Source organism: Syngnathus scovelli, chromosome 10 (assembly GCF_024217435.2).
Source record: "Syngnathus scovelli strain Florida chromosome 10, RoL_Ssco_1.2, whole genome shotgun sequence".
NCBI classification, from domain to species: Eukaryota; Metazoa; Chordata; class Actinopteri; order Syngnathiformes; family Syngnathidae; genus Syngnathus; species Syngnathus scovelli.
The window spans coordinates 606589-632598 of NC_090856.1; the positions used below are offsets into that span (position 1 = coordinate 606589).

The window sequence follows — 26010 nt, forward strand, 5'->3', positions numbered from 1 at the left end:
GTGCCCGGAGAAAACCCACGCAGGCCCGGGGAGAACATGCAAACTCCACACAGGGAGGGCCGGAGGTGGAATCGAACCCGCACCCTCCTAACTGTGAGGCGGACGTGCTACCCAGTGCGCCACCGAGCCGCTGGATTTAAACTATTGGATTTTTTTTTTTTTTTTAATCAATTTCTCACACTGTCAGTGTACTTTTCTTAGATTTCTCATTAGGTGATTTGTTTTGAGAGGGGGGGGGGGTACTTGGTTCATCTTTACTTTGAGTTTCCTGAAAATGATGTACCATCAAAGCGGTGAATTAAAGCTGACTTATCAATCTAAATCTGTCCTTTTTACATCATTTGGATGAGACATAAATCAATCATCAGCCATAGGCATGAACATTAAAATATTTATTTTGTAAAATATTTCAAATGAACAAAACAGAACTACATAAAATTATACATTTTCAGTACCTAACTTTAAAACATTGTTGTTTTAACAAAAATGTGTTAAAGCAATACGATAAATAAGTTTGTTTTGCAAATTTGAATTTGTTCACCCCTTCCCCAACTTTCAAGTTCAAGTGAAATGTATTGCTACAACAAAAAAAAACAATGGAAAAAAGTGCACACATTAAATACAGCTTTTGTTTTTAAACACATACAATATTAAAAAGACACCTTGACATTGGAAACATTTTTGAGAAAGAATTTGGTGTAAAAAGTTTTTTGGCACTTTTTGGAACCAACAACGAACAAACGGGATGTGAACATTCGTGGTACCGGTTGCACAGCGGGCGGAGTCTCGTACGTACCTCATTATAGCAACGCAGGCAGGTCAAGGTGTCTCTTTAAAATCAGATCCGCTTGTTCATCCTGCTTATGTGTAAACAAGTTAAGACACTGGAATGACGTACCAAGTTGGAACACTTGAAGCCTTTTTCAGTAACAAACACTGTGAGCCATTGTGAACACGCTGCTATTTACACTGGAGAATAAATTAATATTGCATCTTCTGGTGTCGCTTTGTGTGCGTGTACCCTCTTCATCTTCAAATGTCAATTTTGCGAAGACTCAATCTGCTGAAAGAATCTCTGGAAAAGAGAGGGAGGGCGGGAGGGAGCCCCAGTTTAGATTTGCTATCTTCAAAAACAACAAAAACGGCTTATCACTCGATTGCGCTGAAGTGGAATGAGACTGATTGAGGTGAACGTGTTTCTTTTGTGTCATGCATATTTTCTTCACATTGTGTTTAGTTTTTAATCGGCAAATGGCCACCTATAAATGGATACATTTACCATCGTGAGTTCCTTCAACTAAGCTTTGTACATGCATGCGAGTGCCCGAGTATGTGTAGAGAACCAAGAAAGTGTCAACACACAACGCAACAGCACAAGTGGTCAAAAAGAATCAAACTACCTCCTCAAGCCGTCCATTTGCTGCGTCATTATTATCGAGCGAAAGCAAAGATTCACATTACAAAAATACAGTGGTATCTTGATTTTTTTGGGGGGGGGGGGGGGGGGGGGGGGATGACAAGCTCCTGCCTGCCTGCCTGCCTGTTTGTTTTTTGTTTTTTTTCTTCCCATGTTTGACTTGTGAGCTAGCTTTGGTTATGCCTCCACTCAAGTGAAATGAGAAAATAAGCAGAGCAGTCACCTAAAATCAAGCCAGCGAGGAGAACATCTGTACCTGTGTGAGCTGACTTGCAGGACAGGTTTGTAAAGCTGAGGAATCTTTCTGTTGATGAGCGGTTGCAGCGCCTCCTTCAAGCGGTGATAGTTCCGCTCCAGCTCCCTCTGGTACTCTTTCTGGTCAGGCCCGATCAAACTCTTGTTCTTGCGCAGGGCGTCTTCACACCTGAGGGAAGGAAGGTTAGTACAAAAGCACTATTGATAACCATAAGTGTGTTATACATTTTTTTAATAACACACTTTGCATTTTGACAGGATGCTTGTCCACTATGGGCACCTGCAATGTAAATCCAAGCAAAGTGGCTCAACCGAAAGCCCATATTTTGAAACGGACCTTTTTGTGAAGTCTTTGAAGCAGAGACGTAGCTTATTATGGTGTCTGTACAGTTTTGGGTCGCTGGGGATTTCGGACAAGAACACCTGAGCAACCTCCAAAGGACCCTTAACAAAACACACACGTTAACATAGTATGACGTTTCTTTCAAATGTTCGTCCCGCAGCCATTTCCCTTTCGAAATGAATGCTGACCTGGTTGACAGTGGTGCCCACTGAGCCCTGCAAGACCATTTGCAGCATCTTAGCATCCGAAGGGTCCTGATGGGTAGCAAAGGCAAGTTCTTGCGTCTTCTTCTGCATGTCCTCGATGGCCACTTCAATGGGAGTGGAAATGATCTGAAAAAGCCACAGCGTTGTTGAGCCAGGCGAAACGGCCGGCCGGCCGGCCAGCCGGCATCTACGGGTCATCGACCGTCTTGTCCCACTTACCTCCTCTTTATGGACAATATTGATGCGCGTCTTGATGTACGGGAAGGCGTGGGAGGTGGTCAGGATGGTCTTGCGTTTGAACTGCTCATGCAGGTCCCCGTGGGCCCGTCCGTCCAGCGTAAATGGGGTGCAGTAGACGAAACGACGCAAGTTGTAGTTCTTGTCAAAGTAAGTGATGCGGTCCTTCATCTCATACGTGTCGAAGTAGGGCTCCACGTACGTGATCTGAATGAAGGCCTGAAAAGTGCCACATGGACCGCTTACTTTTTACTGCATTCATAATTGAGTGTCTGACACCAACCTTGTTTGGGTCAAGCTTGCACTTGTCTACTGGGTTGGAGTCCTTAATGACTTCTACTTGATCTTCTCCAAACTGTTCCCCGTAAAATCCCTACAAAAAAAAAGAACATCTTTAATCATTGATTATATTTTAACCTTTATTCCTATGTAAAACAAAACACATGTGCACAAGTATTATTTTTTTTTTGTGTGTGTGTGTGTGTGTGTGTGTCGTCATAATGGGCTTGTGATTGTGTCTTAAATTGACCTCCAGCCTGTGAGATATTTCCGCCAGCTTGGTGATGGCCGGCTCTTTGTACACAAACTCCTGCTCATCCAAGTCGCCAAATTTGGAACCGTAAAATCCAACTCGAAAGTACGTTCCAAACATCCTCTTCCCATCCTGTTGACAAGAGACAAGATTTTTAAGTGCTACATGAAAACAGGAATGCAAACTACATCACAACACCTTTGCGTTTCTGGAAAAAGTGTTAAATAGTGTTAACTTCAAGGAGTTAACTGCGACCCCATTCCACAAAATCAAAACGAATGACAATTTTGCCTCATAACTGCAGTGCAACCAAAGTAACATTAGGTTGCAGTTTGTGTATTTGTGACATTAATTTCATCTAAAAAAAAAAAAAGTCAATCCATGTCTCCTGTTCAAACAAGTGCAAATCCCCTTTTTGTGCAAGCATCTTGGTTGAGAACATTTAGGCCCAACCTACTTAGCTGTTTTAGATCGAATGCATGCCAGCCAAGTAATATTGACTGGCGGCTACAAAGAGTTGTAACAAAAAACACTCATCATCAACAATGACTCATTTGACCTTTGTAGCGCCGCCTCAAGATCCGGGCAACAATTGACTGAATTGATACGAGTTGAAATTGTGACTTTCCCATTTTGATCCAAGACAACTGGAGCAATACTCAATGTCGCAAAGTCAACTCGTGAGGGACGGAAGGAAGGCTGTGGAACGCAAACTAGACTGTCGTGTTTAAGGTAGCCACAGCTCATCAACAATAAACAACCCTCATGTACTATATCAAGCAGCAACATATCAATTCAGGAAATATCTCTCATTTACTGACGAGGTGGCAAATTCTTCTTAAAACAGGTCGTAAGTGCAGATAAGAAAAAGGGCCTGTAACTTAGCACCTTTGACGTTTTAAAAATCAGCGTCAAAAATACATGAACACCTCAAGCCACCTCGCATTAAAATTCACTGTTGCCTAGTAAATGTAATGTGAGAAGCCCCGAAACCAAAGAAACTTACCACAAGAAACAATTAAGTAAAGTGGGGAGGAGGGGTCGGGAACCAGGAAAATCAAAAAGGAGAAAACAGAACACAATTTAATCACAATTAACTTCCTCCAAAATGTTTGAAAAACAACACAACAAAACATTTGCAAACAGATTGTGGAGGAAATAAAGACCATGCAAAGGTAGATGGATGAAGAGTCAACTAAAAGTCAAGTCAAAAAGTGAGAAAATCAATCTCCACAACCTCCAAAAACTGGCATGCACTGTCAGTGCGGCTCCTGAAGGAACGAGTGCTCCGTCCGTGCATGCAACAAACCGGGAAAGGTTAATATCGCTAACAAAACAAATTAAGGAACGTTTCAAAAAATCACAATAAACAGGGGGCGATTTAGTCTATATTAATGAAAAGATTAACAAATAAAGATTGACAAGGCGAGCGTTTTAGACAAACAATTGAGACATTTGATGGTCACCCCGACGCCATTTTGCATCATTCAAAGTCGATTACAAGTGGTGGTTAAACCAGAGAGGGCAACGACGACAATGCACTGAAATTGAACCCTGGCTCTAAAGACGAGAGAGAAGGAGGGAGGTCTGTGGTAGCCAACGTGTGTGTTTTGGCCGACACCTCGGATCAACAGAAGATGGAAGATGAGGAGAGTGCGCGCGCATGTGATGCATTCACAAATGTTTAGTGTCTGTGGCTCCCATGCACGCAGCCGGTTAACGGTGTCATGTATGGGAAAAGAAAAAAAAAAGAAAAAAAGGTCAGAGGAAAGAAATCAAGGGTTTTGCTGCCAGTGCAGCAAGTGTCCCGGATGGCAGCAAACAGTCACTGTTGTCTGCAGATGTTAATGGACTAGATGGAGTGTATGTAAAAAGCAAAGCCAGAAACAAAAAGCCTGTGGCTAGCAAATGAAATGAGTGTGAATACAAGTCAAATTGTCCAAAAAAAACAAAAGAAAGAAAAAAGACGAGCAGGGCCAAGCAGGAACCATTTAACCACCTACCTCCCAGCCAGTACTCTGTGTGTAAAAGAGAACACAAAACATGTGAACGACTTGACATTGTGAACCCCTGTGCACGCTAACGTCGCCTATTCAGTGATGTTGCAGCAACAAAAGGGCGCCAAATCACATCCTAAAACCACATGCGACTTTGTTTCCCAACACAGATCATGCCAGGTATTTGCAAAAGTAACAGTTGGAAACTGGTGTGCTATAAATCAATTCAATCAAATTCCTGGAATATTCCTTAAAATGTCATGACCGCTATTAACCTATGTAGGGAGAGAAAAGATCAGGACCGACCGAGTGCAGTATGCTGGAGGTGCGTCATGGGCTGGAAATCAATCAACATCTATGCTGAATTGAGATTACAAGCCTAAAAGATGTACTGATGAAAAAAACTAAACATGCAGAGTTGTACAGTCTCATTTGAAGTTTAGAAATGTTGAACCCCACCCGCAGTTTTTTTTTTGTTTTGTTTTCTCCATGAATTCTGTCAGGATAAAATGTGTATAATTTGTAACTTTTTTTCAAAAGAAAAGCCATCATAAAACAAGGAGCAGTCGCACATTCAGTAGACAATACATACTCACCTGATGGACAATTTTTCCAAAGGCTTCCTGGAGTTTCCCATGAATGGTGGCTAACTTCTTTGCATCCCTGTTGGCTTCATGTACCGGGATCAGTACCTTGTACACTTCATTCACAGCCTCGTACATGCCGGCCTGACCGGGGAAACCAAAAATTGAATTCGGGATTGAGAAAAGAGATCAGTGGAAATTGTCACCGCTTGTAAGCTTTCACACCAAAGAGAATGACGAAGCAGCTTGCTCCAAGAGTCCCACGAGGCCCAGCTCGGTAAAGAATTTTCCCGAGCAGATGCCTTCCTCGTCCGGTGACACCACATCGTCGGAGACGGCAGATTCCTCCAACACGTTGGATGAGATATTCTAGGAGTAAAAATGAAAGAATAAAAAATATTGTACAGAAGATTCATTTGGCGGGCCAAACTGTTGCCGGAGCTTCAAACCTGGAAGGTGACACAGCCCACCGGCAGATACTTGCGGTCCTCTAACATGCTGAGATATTCTGCTACCAAGGCAGCACTGTGCACTAAACACTGGGCGGCTTCAGCATGGTTGTTCCTCTCAGAGTGTTTTCCAGCCATATTCTGAAGCCAAGTGAGCCGCAAGTCTGGTGACGTCTGGTAACCCTTTGCTATCCTGCCCGTGGATGTGGACGCAGAGTCGTTAAAAGGCAGACGGGGACGGATACAGCTGAGAAGATTGCCACTTGTCTACCATACCTATACATGAGATCGATTAGCATCTCAGGGTCTTCCTGATGCTCCTTCATCTTGACTGTGTCAGACAGAATCATGTGCAAGTTGAAAACGAGGTCTTGCACCTAGAAATAAACAAAGACATTCAAACATTCTCCCAGATTTACCTAAACACAAAAAAAAAAAATCGAAATAATATCGCTTGACTTTTTAAAGTGGAATGAATGATATTATAAAAAGTACCTGGTCTGGAAAAGTTGTTTCCCGGAGCTCGAGGTCCTCCTCTGCATAAGTGAGGATGGTCTTCAGAGAGCGACGCAGGAACTCCTCGTTAAAATTCTGAGATGTTCCCACCAGTGACGAAAGGGACATGGTCACCTGCATCTTCACCCTAGCAAAATTCTAAGTGGGGGAAAAAAAAAAAAAGGACAACTGTCTGAGGCAGCTAAATAGCTAACAAACAGAACAAGCCCTTGTCGCTAGATAAATATGATTTCTATCCAAGTGAGGTGTCTTAACTGCAAGCCATGAGTTGCTGGCTTGCAAAAACAAGTACTCACATTGCCAATTTCAAAATTCTGCCTCATGAGGAGGTAGAGGGAGGCACTCGCATGGGCTCTGATGGTGCTTATACTGCTACTGCAGCTCCTTAGCAATCGTAGGCACAGGTCAGCACACTGCTCCGTCTCCTCTTCAAACAGCAGTTCGGGAAACTGAAAAAAAGGCAGACGAATAGGCACATGGAACAAAATACAGTACAAAGTGCGCTCGTACACAAATTGCGTGATTATCAAATGAAAAGAGCCCACCTTTGACACGAGTGCTCTCTGCGTGGCAAAACAGTGTTGCAGGTAGAGGGCGCTTTGATTGCAGGCCATACTGTGAAGCAACACTTTGAGCACCCCACCCAGGATACTCTCCTTGGATTCTGTCACCGACACCGTCTAAAAAAAAAAAAAACAGTTACCCTTGAGGTACTAGCCACGCTATTAGATAGAAAATGGAATAAAATGGCTACCACAAAAGTTCAAATAATCTGCATACATGTAATTTGGTCAAATAATGTTCATTCACATACCTGCACAATGATCTCCAATGTATCAAGAATGATCAAGTTGGCCTCCGTGGCAAGGTTACCGTCAATAAGTGCTTCATGCTCCAACTCTGCTCTAGTCCTACAATCACAGAAATGGAAACAAGTGTCAGTGTGTGTCAAAAGGAATGAATGTCACAGGAGACTCCAGCTGAGTGCTTGGGACAATTTTTGCAGTGCAGTATTGATTTTCACACAAGCTGTTTTTGTCTTCATGTTTCCACGTGCTGTTGGAGGTCTTAGAAGGCTAGAGGTCCATTTTCAAATCATTGACATAGGTTGCTTTTAAATTGGGGGCGCACGTACACACTGTGAAATTAGAAGGCTATACATGACTTAGGCGAGTGCATATATTCACTTTAGCAGAAATAAATAGAAGATAGATTTTTTTTTAGGCTACTGCAAGAATGAGAACACACCACACTCTGGCTAAAAATAAGCAACACACACTTATAAAAAACAAAAAAGCCAACCAAACTCAGCCACCACCAATCCAAAGAAGCACAAGGTTATTGGGACAGAAGGAAGGAAAACAGTAAGAACCAGCGTATGACTTTCTCGGGCATCCATGTGCATGTGCAAGTTACAAAGTCGAACCCAACAACAACTCAATATCTACGTACGTATATAGAAATGGTCAATATCACGTGTCTCTAGCTTTCCCAGCATAAATATGCAGAGCGATGCTTTATTTCAAATCTTTCGGAACAATATGTTTGCCCTATAGCAATAAGAAATTGCTGAAGGAAATCAAAATTTGTCCGAAACTTTTTGTTTGGAAAATGTAGGCAACCTAAACTTGGGCAAGTCATCCATCCCCACAGCACAGCGGTGGCGGTGGCGGCGGTGACGACTCATACATACTTCCACATGCAAGTGAACACATTGCTCAAGGAACTTAAGAAATAGCACACAGCAAATGTGGGGCATACAATACCTGAGTGATCTGTTACTCCTACATGAACACACAGCCACATACAACCATTAAGCCAAAACAAGACAGGACACAAATTCAACAGTTGAACCAAAAGCGATTTACTAAATAAGATTTCAATTGTTTAGAAAAAAAGAGCCTGATTGCGGAACAAAAACTTTGGCTGTGTGGCTTGCCTTGTTTTTGAAGACAGTTACTGATGGGCAAAAAGTATTAGGAGAGAACCTACTTGTCTAATCTCTCACTGTTCTGTCTCCAGTGGGTCATGTCTTTCCTCCAGCGCAGATTTTCCTGGCTTCCAAAGGCACTGCCTGAAGGACTACGCTCTGGAGAAGAGAAGGAAAAGCACATTTATTGGCATTTCAACGTATTTGTCGCGGACAGTCGTGAACCTACCGAGCTGGCCGCGGCTGCGCCGCACCATCTCCTGCCTGGCGCCGATGCTACCCAGGATGGCCTCCTCCAGCTTGGCCTTCATGTCTTTGGACTTTTTGAACGTCAGGCTGTTCATGCGCTCAAAAGCTTTCTTCCCCTGCATGGTGAACACAACATGGGCCTTGCATCCACGAAGTAGATAGTGGGTGAGTGGCAAAAGAGAAAAGAGCAGCAAAGTCATTTGCAGGACAGCACTCAGGAAGCGGAGAAATGCGGCAAAAGGTGCACGTGGCATGCAAAGTGGCAGAAACAAATTACGAGGAGAAGAAGAAGAAGAAAGCAGGAAATTCAGCGACAAAAGCAAACCAGGTTGGATTTCCACAACAGCCCAATCCCAATTTAGTGCAGAGATGGCCAAAATGTGCATGTTGGGTATCTATCTCACCTTGTATTCAAAGCAAGAGACGCAGAGGTAGAGGAGATCTAACAGACGGTTCAGCTGGGAGACGGAAAGATCCGTGAACCACTTCTGCAACACCAGCTCGTCGGCATTTTTAAGCACCCACAGCAGACAGATGAGAAGACTGCGACTCGACTCGGCCGAGAAGCTTCCGTGCTGACGATTCGCCTGGAGAAAAGTCAACTTTGAGACACCATCAATCCAGTCTACTTTTGTCCCCGCGTCCCGCCCGCATCTACCTGCGAATTCAACAAGAAGCTGCTGGGTCGGGACATTGGAGAGGTAGTGGTGGTGCCTGCTATGGCCATGGCAACAGTCTGATTAATCATGTTGTTTCCCTCTGCCTCAGCATCTTCCCCGTTGCTGCAGACAGCCGTGCCCTGGGGACCAGCGGATCGACCCCACTGGTTGAGGGACTCTAATGAAGGAGAGGAAAGTTCTTCACAAAGCTCACGAAAAATATGACAGCAAATTGTACTCAGAGATGGCTTTGTGTCTTCCTAAACTTTACACAGAGCTATCTGATTGAATTCAGTTCTAGAAAATAGAGTGTTCTCTTTGAATAAGATTGCTTGATGACCTGTGAAGTCATGGAGCTGTGGCAGGCTCTCCATGACGATGCCAATCAAGGGAAGGTACAGCATAGCAACTCGGGCTTTGACCTCCGGATCTGCATAGCGCGGGTCAGAGTCGTGGCTGGACAATAGGTTGTGGACGACGCTAACCACTTTTTTATGCAAGCCAAACATCCTAGCAAAAGGGAGGAAAACAGATTCAATTTGGATTTACAAGAAAGGAGGGAGAAATATGTGACGTTTATTTTATATACCAACCCCTCATTTTCTGGGTCAAGTATGACAGACAGCTCTGACAGTACCAGGCCAGCCATAAAGTGCTGCTCTCTGAAGGGCACAGACAGTTCAAACATGTTGGCTATTTTTTGGTCCTGAACATGTGTGGAGAACCCAGAGCTCTGTGACAAGACAAGACAAGACAGAGAAAAGTCACACATGAACATCACGCAATTGACAAGAAGAGCACCTCTGTTACATGCAGAGGAGAACATCGAGAGTTGTTTTCCTTTTAAATCATTTAAGATGTCATTTTTTTTTATCTTTCCAAAGTTGCGCATCAGACAAATTCGATTCGGTGCTGCTATAAATCTCCATGTTTTATGTCGCTGCTTTGCTTGTTTTCTTCAAATCTGACCTGTGAAGTTGCCGAAGAGACAGACGGTGACGGTGAAGCAGGAGGCGTGAGCAAGCTGCAAGGCAGGTTGAGGGTGACGTAGTGTTCGTGGCTGCAAACGATTCTCAAGAAATCCAGCCTCAGAGACTCCAATGTGGGATTTTGCAGAGCATAAAGCTTGATGGACACCTGTTGCGAGGCAAGTGCACAAAAAGACATTGAAAGGACATGCAGGGCTTTTTTGTTTTGCAACAAAGACAGTCAAGAATCTTAGAGTAGCTGCTTACCTGTTTCCAGTACACCCTGATAAGGGTGAAGACAAAGCCTCTGTCCATGACGGAGAGCAAATCATTGAGAAAGAAAGCAAGACTTGTATTCAGTCGCTCAACCAGCTCCAGATCCTGATGGGGGAAGAAAAAAACAACGTACTCAAAGCGTAAGCAGGCACAAGATAAACATCGATGAGATACGAAGCTAAGGTGAAATCATTTCAGAATTTACAATGATGACTCACCTTCTGGAAACGTGATACAATATCGCCTGCAATGGTGCTGACCAGCGCTGTTATGTCATCCATAAAGCGCTCGGGGAATCGGTTCTTTCTGGGTGATTCCAGGCGTTCGGCGAAGTACAGGTGATGGATAATGCTCTTCACCTGCAAGGATCAAAACGCGCTCATGGCTTAGCATAGGTAGTACGAGTGACGGGGAGAAGAATTGATTGGGCTTCTTTTTCCTACCATAAGCTCAAAGAAAAACCAGGCCTGCTGTAGAGCTCCCTCCCTGACACTTCCACTGCTCACCACCCATTGGAGAGCCAGCTCCTCGTGAAACAGCTATGTGGGGTAGGGGAGACGGGAAGGCCCAGGAAACAGAGAGGATCACGTCAAGGGTCAGCTCATCGCGTGACTGATACAGAATACTTATTCCAAGTTCACTTTGTTACAAATACCATACCAAAAAGAAGGCAAAGAGCTTACCACAACAGACCATTATATTCTGTATGGCAGAAGTAAATGACAGCATCTACTGTACTGTATTCCACTCGCGGGTCGGGTGGAGCATTATGTGTGCGTTAAAAGTTTTGGCTACCAAATCGCTATTCAAAAAAAAAAAGACCATTTCATTTTTATTGACCGTATTCTCTGGGCTAAAAGCCTCTACTTTTTGCACAAGCTTTGAACCCTGCGGCCTGTGCGGCATATCTATGGATTTTTCGTGATGTCTAATACACTCTTTAGTAAAAAGGTTCTCGATGCGCCACCGGAGGAATATGTGACCAGACACATGGTCACTGGGGAGACGACGGCGCGGGTTAGGATTCAGGGATTCGCTCCTCGGGACAATTTTAGAGTCCTCAATTAATAATAATCAGAAGCATGCAACATGTAAGCATGTGGAGAATATGTCAACTCCACAGCAAAAGATTGGACTCCCCAAACTCGGAGGCGTAAGGCCTCAGCGCTCGTCGGCTGTGGCGCCAAAATGAACATCCAATGTCACGTTGGTCATCTTGGCTGGAGTGGTATTTCAGCAAACAAAAAGCACGGTCATTCACAAACAAACGCAACATGCACTTTTGAAAACAACAGTGCACAATACAAAAGCCAACAATTTCATGTGGTGGGAAAGAAACATTATTAGACAACACTGCTTTTAAAATAAGCCGCAGATGGGTGACATTCAGCAGGACGCCACAACCGACAAATACGACAATCGAGAGCAGCACTGTACATCCACAGACAAGACAAGTGAGAAGGCAAGAAAAGGGGGGTAGGGGTGCGTTCCTCCCCCAGTGCAAGTGGCTCTACCTTTTTTGTGGGCAACCGTCCTGTTAAAGTTTGCAAGAAACTGGCGCTCTCAGTGTGCGAAGACATGCGATTGCCACAGCGCTCCATGGCCTATGGGTGGAATGAATGGAACGTGACAACAGAGTTAGTGGAGGAGAGGAGCAACACGAGTGTGGGCTTGCACCTTTTCCTCTCGGCATCAAGAAAAAAGGTGTCTTGGTCCACAAGACAGACAGACAGACAGACAGACAAACACGCACAACCATTTTGTGCTCTCAAAGACATACACTGACTGATATGAACACAGGACCGTTGATTACATTTCTTCCATTTGAAACATAGTGATCTTTCTCTCCATTTTCTAATGAAGTATGCTAAGTTTCTGTTGATTTTTTTTTTTTTTTCCCCAGGCCTTTCAAATTTGGTGCCAGACTTCATCCTTCATGATAAAGGGTTCTTTGCAGCCTAAAATCAAAAGTCACAAGCTCACATGCGCTGTTACTGAACCAGGATAGGATTTATGATTCAGAGAGAGCAAACGCTTACGGCAAGTAGGAGTTACGACGACACGTGACCAAACGCACAACGAGATGAAGCAGACGAAAGAACGCAACAGATACTTCCATGAAGGGCAAGTAGGGAGTCAGGCAGGGAAACTAGCAGGTGATGGAGAGTGGATTTGAGTGGAACTTGTTGGAGTTCAAGGAAGGACTGCAGCGTGCACAGTAACATTTGGTGTCAATACAGAGGCATTCGGCATTAGGAACACAGGTTGCAGATCTTGGATGAAGCACTACGTTTACATGGGTGGGGTGAGCAACTGTGAAACCCATGCATGGCATCGTGGAAGGATTGGAGTAGAATACTGTAATAGTGGGACCTTTTGGTATTGTAAACATCGATATGCCCAGCCATTGTGCCTGGATAAATTGTGACCCGTAAATATGGATGTGATAATGGCAACACAAATAAAATGAACAAAGACCCAACTATCAAAGAGAACATACAACACCAAAAGTCCAAATATGTCAGTATTCTTTCAGTGTGAGTATGGTGAGTTGTTTTCAAAGAGAAGAGAAAAGAGGAGAAGCGAAGCGGAGCGGAGCAGAGCGGAGCGGAGCGGAGGATGGGCGCATTGGTAAAACCACCTGCATGGTTTCTGGAGCAGACCCAGGGCTGGATCCCCAAGGGGCACTCTTACAGCCCATGGTGTGAACCCACGAGTTGGACCGGTCTAAGCCCTAGGAGTGCCAAGGTCAAAGGACACAAGGCAGGCAAGGAGCAAGGCAACAAGCGAGCAGCATGGGGGAAGGAAGGAAGGAGGAGGGAAGGAATCACAGGTTAAAGAGGTCACCACTGCTGGATGAAGGGCCCAAAAGATGGCCAGCTGTAGCTTTAGTAAAAAGGATGACAAAATGTCGATTTCGCAACCATTTCAAAGTGCTACCAGTTAAGATGGTCTCCCAGCGGCGCATAATTAAGGAAGCACAATCACAAAACATCATTCGCGCACTACTTTGCATGGACAAATATGTATGTTCAATCATAAAAGGATCCTTAAGATGTAGGTCAATGAAAATGTGGACTCAACATTTTATCTGCCTTTCACAATTGTAACTCAATGAAACTTCCCTCATGTCAGGCTGCTGTTACAGCGGTTAGAGAGATAAGATGTCCAAACTCTTGTTTACACACTATGTCTAGTGTACATGTCGATAAAATGACCTCAGGGTCACTGTGCACATGTAAGGCAAGTGGCTAGCGTTCAAAATAGGACTAAAGCAGCGCAAGCGCCTTATCAAACCTTTTCTAAAATGCATTACAAAGTCAATACGACATGATGATGATGCAATTGCTGGTAAATATTGATTTATCTCTTAATGCGCACGTGCGGAGAGCCACACACTATGATGTCAACTCAACGAAAACATTTGAAGCCATAAAACGTTCACGTTTGAAGAGCTTCCGTACCTTGCTGCCAATGATGGCGCGAACCTCATCATCAGGAGAGGTGGGCGTACCCGAGATGTCGGGGTTACTGTTGCTGAGGCTGCGAGAGCGGTTCAGATTAAGGCTGGCCGGTCGCACGGCTGAGCGAGCCATGGTGGCGTAGTGAACGGAACCGCCGAGCCCTCCTGGGCCTGGGACAGCACGCAAACAAAGGGACTACTATTAGCAATGTGTACGTATCAAATGACCCAAACACCTTCATTGGTAGTAATTACGCAACGCTAAACATTCCTACACATTGCTTCAGTATCTATAAAAAGGTCATAGATACCTGTTAAGGATGATTTGATGTCTTTAGCAGGCAAACAGAAGCAAAATTGATATGGGAAGAGAAAAGAGACAGTTCAAAAAAGTGTGATTCCGAAGAAAGAAACAGATGAGGCTAGAAAAGATGAGGGGGAAGAAAAAAAAAAAAAAAAAAGAAAAGAGATGATGACAAATATCAAAATGAAATACTACCTGGCGACGGCGAGTTGGGGTCAGTGCTGGGCAAGCGGAAGACAAAGTGGATGTAGGAAGAAAGCAGGCTGTTGCGACCATGCATGTCCTGACTGGTGTCCAGGTACTTATGGAGGCGGTTTACAATGGCTGCCATCACTTCAAATGATGCCTGACCAAGATTCACTAAAGAGCACAAACAGGTTTCGCCACAAGTCAAACACCGAAAAGTCAAGCCATGATCTCTTACCGTCGGTCAACACCACCCTCCCGTCACGTTCAAACACTCACCGAATCAAAAATCATTTCGCAACAAATGAATGATTTCCCTGAAGAATAACAAGATGTTACCAAATCATGTCGGCTTTTACGTGCGCTAAATCAAGTCTTGCAGTAAGAATTCGATCTAGATTGCATGGATTGTGTACTCTTCTCATGAATATCATTTCAAGCTGTTTTCAGAGCCTCATCAAGCTGCGGCGTACCGATTTGTCCAGCGATGACCGGAGGTCGAACCACAAGCAACACCAATTTGTCAAGAAGAAGGTGAAGAAATCGCACGACCGGTTCCAGCTGCGAGGAGTTCAGCGCTGCTATGCTGGACTTCAGCTCAGCTTCCAGGTTGTTTTCCATGATTCTCATGTCCCCTATCCGGACTGGGAACATGTGCTCATCCAGCGCGTGCACCAACGCAAAGAACTTATCCAAGTACTGATCCTAGAGAATGACAAAGAGCAAGACACATCCACATTGGGACACGTGATGATGTTACTAAAGCTAAAGTGCAGGGCGGTGATTGCCGTAGAATAAATGTATAGCCGTAGATTACCTGCGTGTGGATGGTTGAAACGGCAACTACCTCCACGTTGAATACCCCGCGATGATTGTCCACCCACTTCATCCCTGGGAGAGGGACCTGAAGTCAAAAAGAAAACCTCATTTCGTTTGTAGTCTGTATCGTCAATTGCTTTTGCTTATTTGGAACTCATGATGTAAACTGAATATTTCTATTTCATGACTTACATCTGGTGAAAGTACAGAGTAGGACTGCGGTGGTTTTTCCAGAGACACAGGAAGGCAGAAGTGGCCTGTCCGCAAACGTCCGTTTTGCAACATGGGGATCCACTGGAGAAAGGAAATGACTATTACTCAATAAAGTCTATTGTGCTGCAGCATACAGCAGCTCTCACGGTAAATACTCTGCCTCGAATTTACATCAAATGAACCCAAATGAAGAATTTGGAAGTACGTATTTGCGGTCGCTACCTACCGTGTATCCCACAGGGGTCTCCAGCAGCGTGTTCTGCTTTTGCTGGCAACTGACGTGGTAGAAGGTGAAGAGAATGTGGTGGTGGTCTGATAGGGAGGCAGGAAGCTTGATTTTGATCTCATCGTGAAAGTCGGGAGATCTGATCAAGGGAAAAAGATTCAAGATTCAAGAGATTCAAGAGTTTTTTATTCGCCATGTTTGAGCGTGCCAAACAAGGAATTTGACTTCGGTAAATCACAGCCTCTGTTCAACATTTAGGTGACTAACAACAGCACTCAGGACATGTGAAGAACGAAAGATATTCTCAAACTCAAAAGTGTGTGTTGTTTAAAAATGGCTACGTTCACACCGCCGCTCAATTGCGACTTGACAGATTTTTTTCAAATTTGATCTGGGCCACTTTGATGTGATCCTCGAGTGGATACGTATCGGACAGTTTTGCAATGTGACTGCAGTCTTAACGTCCTAGGCAGGCAGGTAGATTTGAAATGATGTTTGAGTCTACTGAGAACTGAGGAAGAGGGAAAGTCAAGAACACACTTTTTATAGTTACGTGGGAGGGACGCTCGTCTCCTGACAAGTATCCAAAAATAAACAGCACAGAGCAAGAGCAAGCATATGACTTAAGCGGCTTCAAAAGGTTTCACAGGGTGAGCGCTTTCTCACAGGAACAAGCGTTTAGATTGGATGAAAAAGCAACGACACAAGAAACCACGGTGGTTTTGTAAACTGGACTCTTCTTGCTATCTATCGCACGCTGCTGCATTTATATGAAAACAATTTCAATCAGTTCGGATTACAGAACCTTACAGTAAATACGGTTAAGGGATTTCAAAATCAAAAAAAAAAAAAAAAAACATACACTCTTACCGATTGTGGTAGACTACAGAAGTATAGGCCTCTTTGTAGAAATCAGCGCAGCTTGACTTCCCAAATATCACCTGAGGGATGCAGTAGGGTGTTTAAATAGCTACTATTTTATGGACAAAACATGGACATGGAAAAGAAAATGACAACAAGCCACTGTTTCTTCTTGGCGTACCTGCATGGAATTATTGGGATCTTCTCCATTCATGAATTGTACTTTCACTGTAATGTTGCGGGCTGAGCCTTGGCGATTGGCAAAGTTAAGACTCTGCGGGTTCACATATAGCAGATTTCTGCAAAATGTGCACAGACAAACACAAATAAGACAATTGCTTTTCGGTTTGGAGAGCAACCATGTCAATTTGCAAATCTAGTTCCAAACATCCATCCATCCATCCATTATTGGAAGCGCTTCTCCTCAGGAGGCGCGCTGGAGTCAGTCGGTCCCAGTTGACTTTGGGCAGTGGGCGGGGGACACCCTAAACTGGTTGCCAGCCAATGGCAGGGCAAACTGATTTTGCAAACAAAACGTCAAGATACTCCATTACTGCTATTGCACGGCAGTCACCTTTCTCCATGAAACATGCATTTCAGGAAATATTTCTTTGAATGGAAATCTATGAGTAGAAGGTATGCTTTGTAGATAGAAAATAATCAAATAAATGATGTCTTTTACAAAAGTAGTATTGATTGAAATGCAGCTATATAATGACAACTTGAGTGTAAAACTTGAGCAAATCATAAACGCTACAAAGCAGCAGCGTTTTGTAGGACCGAATGCTTGGAATGCTTGAATGTGATTAAAGTACCCCGAGCGTAATGAATAAAATCCACTCTGCGTGCCATGAAAGCGCAAAGTAACCTAGGATCAGCTACAAAACCGCAGTGACGTGGTATTCTCAGTTGGGAATGACTCCACAGAGATTACAGCTGGAAACACAAAAAGCATGGGAAATAAATGTCTTTGGTCTTAATGCTTTCTCATCTGGCTGCTTGAGAGAGCTTGCCATGATCAAAAGGTGGCTCCTATTCTCCAAAATTGCCAGTTCTACTGCATACGTTAGGCGTTTCAATTTTGCACATCTTTTTCTCACCGTCCACCTGCTTCAAAATCCCGCATGCCTGCTCATAGCTCAATTCTGGCACAAATGACGGGGCCACTCCCTGTCCTTCTCAAGCTGACTCAGCAGGAGGCTAAATCAAGCTCAAGAGTATTAGTTATAGATAGCATTATCAATCAGAGTAATGTATGCGTGCGCTTCTAAATTTTCAGCTTGATCAGACAAGGCTATCCATCAAACACCTGCGATGGCCATTGTTGGCTTTTTGCTGATCAGCTAAAGCTCCCACACCACCCCAGGAGGGCGGATTGGAGTTAAATGGGTTGAAAGGGGGTGTCATGTGCTCACTGCTGTGATTTGTTTGTTCAGGAGGGGGTGGGAGGGAGGGAGGGAGGGATGGAACGAGGGAGGGAGGGATGGATGCAGCTGAGTTTAGGGGGAGGCCAGCAGCAATATGCTCAGGTTTAAAGAGCAGCTAAGCCCCCTCTCCCCCCCACCCCCCTCCCCATCCAGTATATAAAGTCACACCATGCTGCTCTGAGATTATATGTTGGACGTCTGCTCAGAAGATAGAATGAAAAGAGTCTTCCCGGTGCGTTAAGAGAACAAGTAGTATCAAAAAGCTGGTCGGACGTAGACATCATGATGCAGTTGTTGCTGTTACTGCTGCTCGCCAGTTCCAGCGCTGCCGTTCCCCTGGAAAACTTGGGTCAAGGTGACATCCTCCAAATGCCTTCCGAAAGCCTTGCAACAGCAGCAAGTCCGACGGAAGCAAAGTCCCGCTTTGCCATGCTGGACGACGTGCGCCTACTTGCAAACGGCCTCCTTCAGCTGGGCCAAAGCTTACGGGAGTTTGTGCACAAGACCAAGAACCAAATCAATGACATCTTCCAAAAATTGAATATTTTTGACAGGTCATTTTACCAGCTTTCAGTGGTCACATCAGAAATCAAGGAGGAAGAGGAAGAACTGAAGAGGACAACCAGTGTGTTGAAGACAAACAATGAGGAGGTCAAAAACCTGTCTCTGGAAATCAACTCCAAGATCAATAACATTGTGCAGGAGCGTGCACAGCTACAGGGCAAGGTGGGAAGTCTTGAGGAGAGGTTAAAGGGACTGTCGCAGCATATGCTCTCTCCTGATCAGCTCAAAGAAATCAAAGCGCTCAAGGTAAGCAACAAATAAGGGTGTGAAATGAAAAAGAAATCTGTCCAGGTCAGGATAATGGAGCTAGACGGAGCGAAAGCGCCGTTGCATAACTCCACAGCTGTCACAGCTCTGCACTCTGAACAGATCGATACCGCACTTGACGCATCCGTGTCGTGGAACTGCGCATTTCGGGACACGTATCTTAAGATTGCTTGGCTAGAAAACACCATTCTGATGATGTCACGAATATAATGCTTTTGATTGTTCTTTTCGGCAGGAAGTCATTGAAACTCAGGAGAAAACCATCTCAAGACTCCTGAGGGCTGTGCAGGAGCAGCATGAGCAGCTTGACTATCAGAAAGTCAAAATTAAGAATATGGAGGAGAAGGTAGACAGCATTTTTCGGTCATTTGTACTGTAGGTGATGACATCCTTTAATAAAGGCAATGCTCTGGTGTCGTCTTGCAGCTTAACTACGACAGTGTCCAAGACACAGCCGCTAAAGCCATGGATTTGGAGATGGCAGTTCCAGATATATTTGAATATGTGACAAGAAATGCGTCTGATTTTGATGACAACGACGGTAATAATAATCCAATTCAATTTCCTGTCAAACCGATGAAGACATACATTTGCATTAAGCGTTGCCAAACATTTTCTCCGTGGTTTCAGATTTGCCCATTGACTGCACAGAGTTATTTGAAAGAAAGGAGAACAAGAGTGGAATCTACAACATCCAGCCAAAACAATCTGAGCCTTTCAACGTTTATTGTGAAATGGGTTCTGGTGGGTGAGAATTTTCAAACGTCCGTACAATCAGCCAGATTGCATTTTACCATCCAAAATATCCTCAATGCAATCCGCAGATGGAGGTTCAACTGTGATCCAACGGAGGGCCGACGGCTCAGTGGATTTTGACCAGACATGGCAAAAGTATGAGAAAGGCTTTGGCGATCTGGAAAGTAAGTATCGTCTCACACGCTAAATGATTTGTTTGTTTGAGGATGGAAACTGCTTGTTGTTTACGTTGAAAGTGTCAATACGAGCAAAGATAGACGCAAATGGAAAACAATGCCCGGATGAATTGAAAGCAAATGCGAGCAGACTTCACGTTGTTGATATACTAGAAAGTCCCATGGTCCATTTCAGATCTAACGAAAGTGATTCATTTTGTGTATGCAGAAGATTTCTGGTTGGGCCTGAAGAAGATCCATAGCATTCTAAAACAAGGAATGTACATCTTGAAAATTGATCTGGAAGACTGGAAGGAGGACAAACACCGGGCAGAGTACCGCTTCTCCTTAGATGATTCCACTGAGCACTATGCACTCCATCTTACCCACTTCTCGGGTGACCTGGTCGATGCCATGGCCAACAGTTCCGGTGTGCGATTCTCCACCAAAGACCAAAAGAATGGCAACCCGCAAGCCCCTAACTGTGCACGCTACCACACAGGTACGTACGTATGTACCTTCAAGCGCCACGATGAAGTGCATCATTGTAAAACGCTGTCCAACTTTTTGCAGGTGGTTGGTGGTTTACTGGATGTGGAGAGAACAACCTTAATGGAAGGTACCAATGGGAGAGAGCTAAGGGACGTTTTGCGAGAAGAAGGGCTCTCCACTGGAAACCTGGCAACGGCTCAACATATTCCCTCAAGATGACCAAGTTGTCCGTTCGGCCTGCGCCAACTGCTGAAGGTTTGGACTGAAAGCCACGTCCATGCCAACTCTGACAACACTACTGGCGTTTTTCCATGAAGCACTATAAGACACCACTCGAGCGACATTGACATGTATGCGCTGTATTAAGTTAAAGAACATTTGGGGAACGGCTTTTCGGTTAACACCAAGGCTCTACTTGACACAAACCAAAAGATTATAGCCAAGTGAAAGTTAGGATTCGAGACGGTCAGTGTTTTATGTGTTTGGCTTTATGTTGGCCCGTTGTTTTTTTGTTTTACTCACTAAAGTATTTAAACCATGCACCTGCTACTTTGGTACGTTATCTGCTAAGACAGACATTGTATCTCCTATATTATTGGGTCACATTGACTCCTGTCCACTGTACACAAATATTCTGTAAATGTGCTTCATCACGTCCTATGCAAGAGTTCCAAAAGCTCATCACGTAATAAACAAGAAGATCAATGTGACATTGATGATCTCAACGATGATAACCAATGTATGAAGCTTTGCCTGTATTACATAAAATGCTTGAAAATAAATTTTAAAAAAAAGAAGGCACGTTGATGCGGTCTGCTGTCTACTTTAATCATTGCTTACGTTGTCAAGTGCTTCGTCCTGTCTCTATCCTTCCAGTCCCACATTAGAAAATAAAAAAAATTGAGAAATGTCACGTACCTGTATGTGGTGTTTGGCACATAGACATCCCTGGCCGGAAATTCCAAGATATCCCTAGTGGGGCGAACTCTACTGTCTGGGTAAGGTTTCACCTGCAAGAGGTCAGGTGTCAAGCAATAGTGGGGGTTCTCTGGAGCTGGAGAAATGTCCAACTTCAACTGGGCTGCAGGAAAAGTCACAAAAGACCAATGAGGGCGACTAACAATTGGTTGGCTCACGAATGCAAATAGAAGGAAGTCAGTCAACTAGTTCTCTTTTTATACCTGTTATGGGTCTGAGTCTCCTCAACACTGAAGAAGGTCTTCTCATGTCAGCAAGAAACTTATACAAGTCCTCATCACTCAGCCTGTCCCCCTCCTAAAAGAAACCAAATTTGGATGAGCACTTTGCCTCCATTACAAATCACATTTGGGTTTCTATATAAATTTGAAAGTGCAGCTGAGTCTGTGCAGACCTGTTTAAAAAAGTTGGTGATAGTTAGCGTGGCAGGTCGAAAACCAGTCAGACTACATGATTCATCTCCGGTGGTGGTTCTTTCCAGCGACCTTCTTCCCATGATGCTCGAGTTCCGTCGTTCTGACCACGAGCCCTTTCTCTCTGCATAATCAGAGGGTAGAATCAAAATGCTAGCTAGCATTGATGAAGTCCACATTTTCATTGTGCCATGAAATATCTGGTCCATCTAGCAACACCCTGTGTTTTGTAGTCATTTGCGACACACACGGCATGTAAATATTGAGTTGAGGGAAAATGTGAAAGACCTGAAAGGCTCATCTCCAGCTCAGTATCTCTCTCAAGACTGCCAGCACTGTTCACAATATTCATTAAGTGGATAGCAGTCCAAGCAAAGGGCATGCGGTAGCGGCCCAGGCGTTGACAGAATTGCTCTGATTGACTGCGGAGTTTCTCCAATTTTTCTTTATTCTAAAAATAAAAGACAAGAAGACAAAATGTCAGCAATCAACTATTTTTGCCCTATACGGTCACCATAAAGTGTTCATTTAGTATTACGCTAGTATCATTACATAACCCCCCCCAAAAAAGTGCCCATTCTCATTTGATATGTACCTTGGTAGCATCAGACTCTTTAAAGACCATGTAGGGTTCGGCACACTCTCCAATATCCCCTTGCTGGAGGACTTTCTCCAACTGAAGCAAAAAAACAGTTTTGGTGTAGCAAGCGGATGGATGCTCATAGAAAATGTGAAGAATAATGCAACTGTCATAAACTCAAAGGTGGCTGACCTTGATGACCAGAAATACATCCTGAGAGGGATAGGTGATTGAGAAGATGGCAGAGCGCGCTAACGTGGAAATGGCTGCCGTCTGAATGTGCGGACGCAGCATCGCCTTGGTCTGCTCGGAATTCAGGTCAAAGAAAAAGTTCTCTGATATCTGTTGAGAAATAGACAAATAATAGTTATTTGCAATAATGATACAATGATATAAAAAACCAAAAGCAAAACTTGGCCTTCCCAAATTGGATGACGTTTCTGAACTGGCCCAAATGTTCATCAACAACTGACCTTTTTCTTTTCCTTGGCATCATATAAAGCCAAGCTGGCAAATATGGGCTCAATTTCAATCTCAAACCTATAGTGGGAGAAACAAACCAAACACAGCAATAAATAAAACGTGCATATGTGTGTGTGGGTGGGGGGGGGGGGGGCATCACTTACTTCAAGGATAAGCACTTAACAAGTAGCCTCTGGCCAAAGTGTTCTTTAGGAACTTCGGGCACGCAGTGCCGCTCAATGGGGTCCTCCTACACATGAGGTACAGGAGTATATAAAGACCATCCAAACAAATACACATTGGAGACACCACAAAAGCTCAACTGCTGAGCTTCTTCCTATGGAAGTTTGTGTTTTATGAAAATTCAAAATAACACTCATGATGCTACTGTATACTAGACCTCGTCGAGGGCCGGGTGCAGAGCAAAGAGTTCCCGGTGGCGGTTGCTCTTGCGTTGATCTTCATTGTGTCTGTCAATCTCTTCGTTGGGGGCACGATCCAGGAGATGCGGGAGGAGTGAGTCGGGGAGGGAATTCTTCAAGTCAAAGATGCTGCAAGCCCAGCTTCCCCGAGGGGTGTCATCAATGGACATTGATCGACGCTTAAGGTCATCCTACAAAAAAAAAAAAAACATTTATGAATACAAATGTCACGGGTACAATTTGCGGGTGAGCGTGCGCACCTACCTGGTCATCTTGGTAGCTAGTGCTGTCCGGCAATTCATCAGCCTCAAACACTTGTTTGGGCAAGCCCTTCTGTCGCTCCTTCTGCTTATCCAATGAATTGGGGTTAAAACCTGTCCCGAGTTTGTGGTATCTGAAAGTAACATCGCGTTTAGTACAAAAAAGACTTCATTCTTGTACATTGCAGTCTTACTTTCTGTTGACTATGGCCCAGTCCTCCGTGTAAGATCGGACACAGTCCCGCACGTGAGGGTCGGTGTCCCTGAAAGTAGCCGAATGGCAATATTTTCAACGTGCATAGCCTGTGTTCTATGATTCTCTGTACAATGACTGCCCTCTGCTGGGACACAACAATTTGAATGACATGTGAGAGTGTTCGGCGCCATCCATCCCCCTTACCCTTCCTCTGGGACGGCTTGCGCTACTGTGCGACATTCCCTGGGTGTGTAGATGACTTCAATGTCATCCGGAGGAAACTCGATCAGATCTCGAAGGGGTCCCGACTCCACAATTGGAGGGTGAGTGATGAGGTACTCCTCAAAATCCACTGGCTCTACTGCCTCTGTCAGTGGAACCTGCAGAGTGACCAAAGGGATGCATATAGCAATCAGGGGCTTACTAAATGTAGTTGTCCATTCATAATCCAGCCATTATCAATTAATCAATTCATTTTGACAGCTCTAGCGGCAGCAATATTATTTTTACAATGCATCACATGTGTTTTAGATCAGAAAGTATTTCTAGCTCGAAATAGATGCATTTGCAAAACAGCAGTCTTTTAATGTAACACATGACATTTCTCAAAAACACAATGACTTGCACGCGAGTACTATGGTGGTTACAAAGTCGGTTCGAGCATCAGAAAAGCAGCAGATAATGCCACCAAGAAGTGAGTGTTTCTTTTCTTTTCTTTTCTTTTCTTTTGAAGGAGTGAAGCTTACGCACTGTGTTACTTATGGTCCCAGCATGAAGGTTCTTGAAGAGTTGAGGGGAGCCCCCATACTGACCGGCGATTTGCTTCCTGACCTCTGCTGCCACAGTCCTGCAAAGAAAAGAAACATTATTAACTTAATGACTTCAGTCAGTCCATATTAAAAGTTGACGTAATGGCGTGTCCCACTGAATAAACATTTTGTTTCTTACAACTCTCAATGAGGGATGTTTTTAAGATGCTTTTATTGACTTACAAAATGATTAAACGTCAGAAGCAAGTTGCCTGATAAATTGCGAGGCAATCAAAACAAAACTCAGAGTCTGGGTTTCGAGTACACTTAAGATTGGTCACGACATTTCTCATTTGAATCTGTCCAACCCTGGTTGACAAGTATATAGAAGAAAAACATCTGGAGCTCGCTATTTTAAGCAGCACTGACTCACTCAAGCCATCAATACCACAATGTGACGAGGACCAACGAGCATGTCGGAGGAAAAATGTACTTCCCGTTTTAAAACGGTGTAAAAGTGACACGTTGAGTAAATAAGCAACATAAATACAAAATGAGCAACTGGGGAAAAAACGACAGGAGTTATATTTAAGACATGTACAGTCCAAATATGACAGCTATATTGGCCAATATTGCTACTATGTTGCTCTAAGTTTTGAATTGAAAATTAACATGCAATGGATTCAGCAACATGCTTGTAGAATTTTGATTGACAGATAGATATATTTATGGGTGGTGGCATCTGACAGCGTCGGCGTCTATTGTTAAAGAGATGATTTCGACTCATTTGAGGGGCGGGGATGGGATTGTTGTTTGCTATTCTGTAGACATGCATGTTTACATTTAGTGTGCATATATTTGCCCTGTCCGCCTCATAGTATGTTTGGTGGGATCAGTCACATTTGTAACAATGACAACAGTGACAATCTGCATGGAATGCAGAAGCTACGAGAGACAAGATAGCTTAGCTGTTCAAACTAACGGTTTTCGTGTTACTGTCACGTATTGCTGATCGCAAGGGCACCACTTGCGTCCGATTGCTTTACATTCATTGCAGCGAGTGTGGAACTGGGTCTCCTTTTAGGAATTCATTCGGCCGTCGCTCTGGGTGGGTCTGAGCATCTTTGGCGATGCGGCTAACAGGCTAGCGGAGAGCTGAGCTGCCGTCTGGGCCTCTTCCCATTGGGTTGGTTGCCTCGGCAGTGCTCTGTCTGTCTGTCTCTCTGTCGGTTGACCCTCCTGCAAGCTTCAAACTGTGATCCGGACACGTCTTTACCTGCTTATCTTCTGGGCGAAGGCGCGGCGTTCAGCCATGGCAGTGGCCGCTCGATGTGCTTGAAGGAAATTCCCAGAGAGGCGGCAGCCAGCAAATTCCACTCACTCACTCACTCACTCACTCACTACTATAGCCACCGGGAAAACGGGAAAACTGGAGAATGGGAGTTTCGCGTCTTACCGTAATGCCTGTAGTGTTGTGCAATAGAGCACACCCACGCAAAGAAAAGAAAAGAAAAAAAAAAAACAAGCCTGCTTGACTTTCGTTCAAATGTACTGTATTTCAACTGAATAGGAAAAAAAAACCACATTCTTGTTCCATCT

At 44.2% G+C, this 26010-nt stretch overlaps 2 protein-coding genes across 16 annotated transcripts; one reads left to right on the top strand and one right to left on the bottom strand.

Annotated features, from left to right (window-relative positions):
• Positions 1–377: 377 nt before the first annotated feature.
• On the bottom strand, positions 378–25878 carry dock7 (dedicator of cytokinesis 7). 15 transcript variants are annotated; one of them, XM_049727014.2, is made up of 52 exons: positions 25688–25868; positions 24413–24509; positions 23867–24042; positions 23661–23729; positions 23471–23600; positions 23185–23397; positions 22949–23034; positions 22796–22862; positions 22515–22664; positions 22338–22418; positions 22031–22193; positions 21724–21866; positions 21533–21626; positions 21270–21432; positions 16872–16989; positions 16700–16770; positions 15830–15968; positions 15583–15684; positions 15389–15475; positions 15045–15276; positions 14581–14745; positions 14393–14413; positions 14083–14252; positions 13260–13352; positions 12133–12222; positions 11062–11157; positions 10837–10977; positions 10610–10723; positions 10344–10511; positions 9968–10107; positions 9715–9884; positions 9374–9552; positions 9120–9302; positions 8696–8831; positions 8529–8625; positions 8303–8320; positions 7351–7447; positions 7082–7216; positions 6833–6985; positions 6516–6674; positions 6297–6397; positions 6021–6213; positions 5797–5940; positions 5584–5715; positions 4994–5008; positions 2988–3122; positions 2742–2831; positions 2441–2677; positions 2204–2347; positions 2010–2116; positions 1674–1841; positions 378–1075 (listed from the first exon to the last, which is right to left on the bottom strand). In XM_049727014.2, the coding sequence occupies exons 1-52, from the start codon at positions 25723–25725 to the stop codon at positions 1033–1035; spliced, it is 6453 nt and encodes a 2150-aa protein (XP_049582971.1). In that variant the 5' UTR covers positions 25726–25868; the 3' UTR covers positions 378–1032. The 15 variants fall into 15 exon arrangements, with proteins under 15 accessions (XP_049582971.1, XP_068508365.1, XP_049582967.1 ...); XM_068652264.1 differs by having other exon boundaries at positions 2988–3113; positions 8696–8855; XM_049727010.2 differs by having other exon boundaries at positions 8696–8855.
• angptl3 (angiopoietin-like 3) lies at positions 18287–21158 on the top strand. The gene is made up of 7 exons (XM_049727116.2): positions 18287–18927; positions 19184–19294; positions 19375–19489; positions 19579–19692; positions 19773–19868; positions 20089–20361; positions 20433–21158. The coding sequence occupies exons 1-7, from the start codon at positions 18400–18402 to the stop codon at positions 20615–20617; spliced, it is 1422 nt and encodes a 473-aa protein (XP_049583073.1). The 5' UTR covers positions 18287–18399; the 3' UTR covers positions 20618–21158.
• Positions 25879–26010: the final 132 nt, after the last annotated feature.